Source organism: Silene latifolia, chromosome 2, assembly GCF_048544455.1.
Source record: "Silene latifolia isolate original U9 population chromosome 2, ASM4854445v1, whole genome shotgun sequence".
NCBI lineage: Eukaryota > Viridiplantae > Streptophyta > Magnoliopsida > Caryophyllales > Caryophyllaceae > Silene > Silene latifolia.
Window position 1 is genome coordinate 42,413,252 of NC_133527.1, and position 8,192 is coordinate 42,421,443.

At 37.0% G+C, this 8,192-nt stretch overlaps 1 protein-coding gene across 1 annotated transcript; it reads left to right on the forward strand.

Moving 5' to 3' along the window:
* Positions 1–295: 295 nt before the first annotated feature.
* On the forward strand, positions 296–4,185 carry LOC141642659 (equilibrative nucleotide transporter 3-like). Its single transcript, XM_074451518.1, has 10 exons — positions 296–522; positions 1,160–1,211; positions 1,289–1,393; positions 1,676–1,831; positions 1,975–2,118; positions 2,236–2,341; positions 2,560–2,720; positions 2,819–2,979; positions 3,064–3,322; positions 3,653–4,185. The coding sequence occupies exons 2-10, from the start codon at positions 1,170–1,172 to the stop codon at positions 3,761–3,763; spliced, it is 1,245 nt and encodes a 414-aa protein (XP_074307619.1). The 5' UTR covers positions 296–522; positions 1,160–1,169; the 3' UTR covers positions 3,764–4,185.
* The last annotated feature ends 4,007 nt before the right edge of the window (positions 4,186–8,192 follow it).

Below are 8,192 nucleotides of genomic sequence, written 5' to 3' on the forward strand. Positions count from 1 at the left end.
TAATCACAAATTGCCGTAAACTATTTTTGTACAATGTTTTGTTTAGACGGTCCAAAATAAGATAGATTAAATAACACCATTTTCTTTAATAAAATGTTAACTATTTAGCCATAAAATGTTATAACTAAGTTGACATTTTTTACATTGAGAGTGATGATAACATTTTATCAGAAATAATAACATTTTATCGTAAAATAGCTACATTTGATCCATCTTATTTTAGACAAAAATAAATAAATCTAAAAATAAAAATTTGGGTTTTAATATACGTCAAGGAATCTTCCTTTCCTAGTTAGTTGTAAAATTCAATTCAATCTTTATCTAATTTGAATCTCATAAGCGTAATAATAATCCCACATCACAATAGTCAATGATTCTCCTCCTCCTTTCCACACATCTTTTTCATACTTGAACTTTGTTTTCACATTCTTTTTAAAATCATTTTACTTATTATTTAATCTTCCTTTTTCATCCCCTTCACTCTGCTCTTCGTCTTGCTACACCAAATCTCCATTACACACAGTAAGCTTTCTCCCTTTTAATCCTATTTATTTATTTATTTATTTATTTTTATTATCCTTACTAGCAGCTGTGCCTTACTAATTTAAATCTGGGTTTTGCAGTTTTGCTTTTACGTGTCTTAATGTTTGTTATGCCATTCTTAGTGGGTAGTTATTTAAATCTGCATGTATTCTCATTTGTTAATAGCGTTATTGATTTAAGTGATAAATAATCATGTCATAGTATAGTATTGACAATACTTCACTTTATGAATCGCCTTTTGTAAAAGTTTCATTTCTTGTTCGTGCAGCAATTATTACGTCACACTGTCGACAAATATAACAATTTTATTGCTCACGTTTTTTAATGAAAAGGCAGTACAATGAGATATTGAGATATGGGAAGATGAAAAACCCGGGTTAGGATTATTACTTTCGTCTTAACTACTAGTCAAACTCGTAATTTGTTTATTGTATTATTTACACAATTCATTTGATCTTATTTTGCGGGATTGTTTGGTTTGCCATAGGAATTTGCAATGTATTTCACATGATCGAGTATTTTACTCCAACTGCCAAAAGTTGTTCTCTTGAACACAAGATTGATCATATCCATATATTATTGAGTTGTATTAATGACATAATTAATCTGATAACAGGGAGTTTATCATGACAACGGCTATACAAAATGGGATTCCACCTAGATTAGAGGTAAGATGTTCAATATAAGAAAATGGAATTAATTTCTGTTTGATCTTTTGTTCTGATGTTTGGCTATCAATTATCAGGGAAAGGGGATTGCAGTGTTTGTATGTTTTTTGCTTGGGATGGGTTCCCTCATGTCATGGAACAGTATGCTCACCATGGGCGATTATTACTACCATGTTTTCCCTGTATGTCATTTTTCTACTCTTTTGTTTGCATTCATTGACAAGGGAAGATATAAGTGTCTTGAGATATACACGGTTTTGCAGCTCGTATTCAGATACTTACTATACTCCCTTTCTTCAAGTGAATTCATTAAATTTGCTTTTGTACTAAGATTTAAGAAATGGAAATATAGTGAGTTGATTGATATGAACAGGAGTTTAATAAAGTATCTAAATGATATCCTGCATTATGTGACTATGATTAAAGGATGACAAATTTTTAATTAATTTTTGTTTATTACGAAGAAATATCATCCTTCAAGAGTGCTTACTCTTGTCTATCAACCGTTTGCCGTGGGAACAATGTTAATCCTGGCCTACAATGAAGCACGGATCGATACTAGGAAAAGAAATATTGCTGGATATATTCTTTTCGCCCTAAGTACTCTGGGTTGCATACTGGTAGGCAACTACTACATCTTGATTGCTTTTCCTTTTCTTTTTTTTCTTATTTAAACATAAATATCAGGATTTCCAATAGGAAAATTTGTTATGGTATCAAATTAACTTCTGTGGGAATCGTGTATGTTGTTTGATCACAACAGTTAGATCTAGCAACATCAGGAAAAGGAGGGGTTGGTCCATATGTGGGCGTATGTCTTCTGGTTGGTGCTTTCGGAGTTGCAGATGCTCACGTTCAAGGTGGAATGGTTGGCGACTTGTCCTTTATGTTACCGGAGTTTATGCAAGTATGTATTTCTGGTGAATAACGGTTTATAGTTGTTAATCTTCCCCATAAGTTGGATATTCTTTGTTTGTATATAAGACTATAAGAGAACTAATTATGCCACGATGTTTACATTCAGTCATTCTTTGCCGGTATTGCTGCTTCCGGTGCGTTAACCTCTGGTGTAAGACTAATTACAAGAGCAGCTTTTGAGAATTCACACGGTGGCTTACGCAAGGGTGCTAGTAAGTTTCCTCAGTCTATTGTCGGCCATTTTTGTTCTAAAATAGCACATATGGGCATTTTGATGCGATGTTGATGGGTTTCAGACGTAGGTCATGATTACCCAAACTCATAGGGACTTTACCGCAAATTAGCTGATATTTCTGTAGTCACTTGTTCTTGTCAAGGTGTTTACATGTCTTTCCTTTGAGTCTAATACTTCAAGGCCTGTCGTTTCCAGTTTTATTTTTGGCCATCTCTACGGGAATCGAGATTCTTTGTGTCCTTCTGTATGCCCTATACTTCCCTAAGCTTCCAATAGTCAAGTACTTTCGTGCAAAGGCAGCTTCAGAAGGTTCTAAAACCGTCACTGCTGACTTGGCCGCTGCTGGTATTCATCAGGCAAGTCTCACTACTGTGTTTCTATGCACTTGCCACTTCAATATCTTAGGTTTGAGCCACTTTTACTTATAATTGTTTGACTAAATCACTCTTTTCAGGTTGATGAAGCCACAAAAGTTGAAGATCGTTTAACCACGAAAGATCTCCTTTACAAGAATTGGGATTATTTTCTGGATTTGTATCTAATTTATGTCCTGACATTATCAATATTCCCTGGTTTTCTATATGAAAACACAGGAAAGCATAGTCTAGGAGATTGGTATGTCACTTAACCTCAAACCTTGACCACATACTAAACCAAATTTTAGCCGTTTCTCATCAAATTTATTGACGATGTTCAAAGGTATCCGCTTGTGTTGATTGCCACATACAATGTTTTGGATCTAATTGGAAGATACACTCCACTTATAAACTTCACAAGTATAGAATCCCGCAAAGGACTCAGCGCAGCAATCATCGCTCGATTCGTCTTCGTGCCTGCATTTTATTTCACCGCGAAATATGCTCGAGAAGGATGGATGATCATGCTTGTGGGGCTATTGGGATTGACTAATGGTCATCTCACAGTTTGTGTGATGACTGCTGCACCTAAAGGTTACAAGGTAAGAAGAAGTTAGGGGGTTTTAAATTTAAAATGCTTTTTACCAATGAATTACTGCTGCTCTGCTCGTGTTGACTTTAGTATATACCTTCTGTAACTCTACTCTTTTTATTAATTTTCGTAACCGGATCCTCAACACTTGGGAATATGGCCTGGATTAGCTTTTTAACACGTTTTAATCTGTACAAGAAATTTCCTCAAAATAACGAGTCTTGACACTTGGAAGCACCAGTGCCCAAAAATTATAACGAGTTTGAGTAAAATAGTTTATTGATCAGCATAAACTATATATGGAGTAGTTATTGTTTTAACCCGCGTGTGAACTTTATAGGGACCGGAGCAGAATGCACTGGGGAACCTGCTGGTTTTATTCCTGCTAGCAGGCATATTTTCTGGTGTTTGCCTGGATTGGTTGTGGATTATAGGTAATGGAAAGTTTTGATGAAAAGCACGGGATTGAACTACGGTGAACCTAAGGTTCTGCATTATATCAAGGCGTGCAAATGGGAGAAGGTCCCTTGCTGTCACAACTTTCTTATATAGCGTCTCGGATATCTTTCTTAGTTTCATAATTCTTGATCAGGTTACAAATCAATTTGTATTACATGTTAATAGTCCTGCTTCTGGCTCTTAGTCTTTTGTTTACTTTTGTTTATAGTTCCACTGCAAAGAAAAAGAGGGGAAATTAAACCATTAACAAAGATGAGGAGTAATCTCTTTAATCAAGGAATTGTTTGTTGTCTATTCCTTTTTTTTTTTTTTTCTTTCTGGTATAGGCCTTTTTGTAATGGTCTTTATGTATGAAGACTAAGCTAAAACAAACAAATCTTCTACATTATTTTCATTTGTAAACGTTTGCATAAATGTTCTGCGTTGTTAACTAATAATGCACAAATGTTTGTAAGAGACTACTCATATTGCACTTTATAGTTAGAGTCAATTTAAGCCCATAACATATACGATGATATGTTATTTGTAGATTCATTTGAGTTCATGAGTTCATGACTACTGATTTGTAGTATTGTCTTATGCAAAGCCAAAGTCGTCTGAAGGATTTCATAGGCCTTATTTTGTAGGTTTTGATGTCTTCTTAATCTAATTTCCATGGGATGACTAAAAGACTTAGTCTAATAATCTCACCCATCATCAACAATATCAATACGTCTTAAAATGTAAGACGATCTAACTGTGTAAAAATCACTCTTTTATTGATTGCAATGAATACTGATTTTTTTTCTAAGAGAAGTTCCGTCTTACGGTATGAGACTATCTAATTCTAAAGTTTATGAAACTATATATATAAATTTAGCTCGTTACGCTACCTTCACTTCATAGGTAAAGACAATTGAATAATATAAATCATTGAGATACTATGTGTATTAGTGAGATTTATCATAAAATTTTCAAAGCACACTCACAATTTTAACGTTAAAATAAATTATTATTACTTTATCAAAATTCAGTAGATTTTATGAGAGATCGTCTTCCACTAATTTAGTGGAAGACATAATATGGAAAAAAGAAATTCAGTGGATCCCTTACCCCATCATGTGAGAGATCTTTCAATAATGCTATTGAGAGACCGTCTCTCTGGAGTTTTTGTGATCAAAATTATTCGGGTAACATATAGGCTAACATAACTATAGACGGTTGTAACTCCAATCAAGCTAAGCATAATACTCCCTTCTATTTGCTGTACTATTTTCTTCCCTATTTCCTTATTTAGATTATTCGGGTTTTCTTCGCTATTTCCTTTTTTGGGTTAATTTGTGTGGTTCAAATTTAATTGCATGTGGGGTAGTGTGTTTTGTATGGTCCAAATTCACTCTCTTATTCTTTGTGCAAAAAGGAGAGAGAAAATAGTGAATAGAAGGGACTATTATTTTTGTTAATACTCCAATGACGGACACTCGTCAAATGTTCAATCAAGCTAAGTTTAATACTTAGTTAAGCCTATATATATGTAGCAAGTTCTTTGAAATAATGTACCACTAAAATACTTGGTTAATCAGGACTTTTTTTTTTTTTTTTTTTTTTTTGTCAGAGTGAAAAAGGGCGATTATAGTACCCTAAAAGTTTACAAAACAAGCTATTGGACTAGGTTGCAGTAGAAGCCCGACTAGCAAAACTAGTGCAACGAAGCCTAAACTAAAGATTACATAAACTTTTATTAAAACTAAAAATACAATAAAGCAAAGTAGATTAACGAGGGCAATGAGGGGAGGCTGATGAAGAAAGACTTGAACACGAGCAAAATAATCGACGCCAACAGCATTACTAAAAATTCCCAGAGGCCAACGGGACGGACCAGGTGCACTTACGCCACAAGAGCGTAGAAAGAAAAGGGGAAGAACGAGCCGAACAAGCTTGTCTTCAGTGGAGAAGAATCTCCTACACTGTGGTGATCGACCCAAACAGTCCAAAGACCAACAACCAAAAGAACCAAGCAAACTAAGAAATACGACTATAAAGCGCACCGCAATCAATCTCCCAGCGAAGAACCTCGAACGCACTCCAAGACTACCATAAGAACTCCAATAAAAGGAGATTATTAGAACATAAAAACAATAAAGAAAATTAACTAAAGATGACATTAGCCGGAGATTGAGACCACCGCATCCGGCCAACCAACAACATTGTCAGACCCCGACTTCACCCTACCCAGCACATCCCAAAATCTCATAAAGAAAAAGCCCAATCAACCATAAACCGAGACATCACCTCTAAACCACCAACCCCGCCCAAATTCCACGCAAGCCACACAAACACCCAAGACTCACCAAACCGAAAAGAAAGACTCGGTGACCACCAGGAGGACCAGCAAAGGACCCAAGACCGTCAACAATCACACGAACCAGAGCACCCTAAACTTCAAGCTCCTAAGACTCCAACTGCAACTGACTCAAAACATCAAAAAACACACATGCATGCAACAAAAAACAGGAGGAGAAGACCCAACAACAAAACCACCAGGTAGATCAAAGACACCAGAAAGACAACCGTTTCACCAGACGACACCTCCTATGACCACCACTTTACATGCAACCAGAAACAAAGGAACGACACTGACAGACACAAATGAAAAGAAATGGGACAGTTAGGTGGGAGAAATGGGGGGATCACCATAACGGACCCAAAACACGACCAAGACAGGATGAGCTATACTCATCGAGACGACCACAGACAAACCAGGGGTGGGGGGAATAGGGGGATCACCCCTGGGTTGGAAACAACAACAACGGTGACAGGACAAGGTATCGGAGGGACGACAACAACAAAAAGACCCAAACCCGGACAAGAAAAAGGCTTTAAAGCCATCACCAAGAACAAAAACGACTCCACCTAAGTTGCATGCAATGAGACTGATAAAGAGACAGACGGAGAAACAGGGGAGACTGAAAAAGAGAGACCTGATCGCAAGAACCACGAAGAAACGAGTCAAAACAAATCGGTAGAGAAAAGGTGAGAAAATTGGGTAAAGATTTCGACAATTAGAGCGATAAACACGTCACCGGAGATAAGCCAAGACGGTCCCATCTCCGGTGACAAAACAGCGGCGAGGAACAAACTCCGGCAACGGAGCAGGTAGAGGGAAAAATGGTGGAGGGAACATAATTGATTATTGGGGAATTCAAAAGACTAGATGTGATGTATCGCCGGAGATAGGCTTAAGGAAGAACCCATCTCCGGCGATAGGGTAGGGAGAAGAAGGGAGGCAATGTATGGAGGGTGGAGGCGGTGGAACAAGAGTAGCTGGGTTAGAGGCTTTTGTGTTTTTTAGAGAGAGGGGAGATGAAAGTTAGAGAGAAGTTTCCCTTTATGAAATTTATTGCCGGTTAATCAGGACTTTGATTCAACATTTTATTAATATTTGCAAAGTTACTTCGTATCAAATATTGTACTCTGATCTAAGCTTGAAACTATTTTATTAATGGGTTTATTAATCACTTTATTAGTAGTTAGTGATTACGAATTTAATTATGGACTTATTATACAACTATTCTCAAGCTAAGGTACTTTTGCACTCGAAAATGGATCGAGCTAGAGACTCACGAGTATATAACAAAATATCACTCAAGAACAGCCTTAAGCCGTTTACTGGCCATTACTACGATATCACCCATTACGTTTTCAAAGAGAGCAACGTCAACCTTAATTTTTATCATATCCTCAGAGCTCAGGGGTGGACTCCGGTGTGGCGGAGATGGGGCAATCGGAGCAGTTCTGATTTCAAAAACGTTTCTCGCGTACTGAAGGATTTCTAGCATCAACCTGCGGAACCCGATAAGATCATAGGTGAATCAAGAATCAGGAAGTTCGTCCTTCAAGAGTCGTTTGTGTCGGATCGTCCAAACAACCCACGTAATGTCCAGAAATTGGCACCCGTCTTCCAGGTTAAAGCGTTGTAAAAACCATGGCACCGTCTCTATACCGGTCGTCAAGGTAGTTACGTCCTCCAAAACCTCGGCAAAATCATTATCGACCCAAGCAATTTTCGTGTATGGGCAATTATTAGCTAGGAAGGAAATAAAAATCATTATCGACCTAAGCAATTTTCGTGTATGAGCAATTATTAGGAAATAAGTAGGCAATCAAAGAGGGCATGGTCAGCATCCTCAATCTCGCAGCAAAAAGCACATTTAGGGTCGTCAATAATATGATGATGAAGGTTACCTTTAACAGCCATGGTATTCAAGTAAACTTGCCACGTAAAATGTGACAATTTTGGTGGTATTCACTGGCTCCATACGCGTTTTCAAAACTGGCTAAGATGATAATTTTCATCATTCCATCGCCCCTTCATACCAAGGTAATAGGCAGATTTGACACTAAAGAACTCCATTATTGTTCGTTGGCCACCAATATTTGTT

Coding starts and splice junctions, on each gene's coding strand:
- LOC141642659 (XM_074451518.1), top strand. CDS start 1,170: ATGACAACGGCTATACAAAATGGGATTCCACCTAGATTAGAG. Junction 2,342..2,559: donor TGGCTTACGCAAGGGTGCTA/GTAAGTTTCCTC, acceptor TGTCGTTTCCAG/TTTTATTTTTGGCCATCTCT. Junction 2,980..3,063: donor AAGCATAGTCTAGGAGATTG/GTATGTCACTTA, acceptor CGATGTTCAAAG/GTATCCGCTTGTGTTGATTG.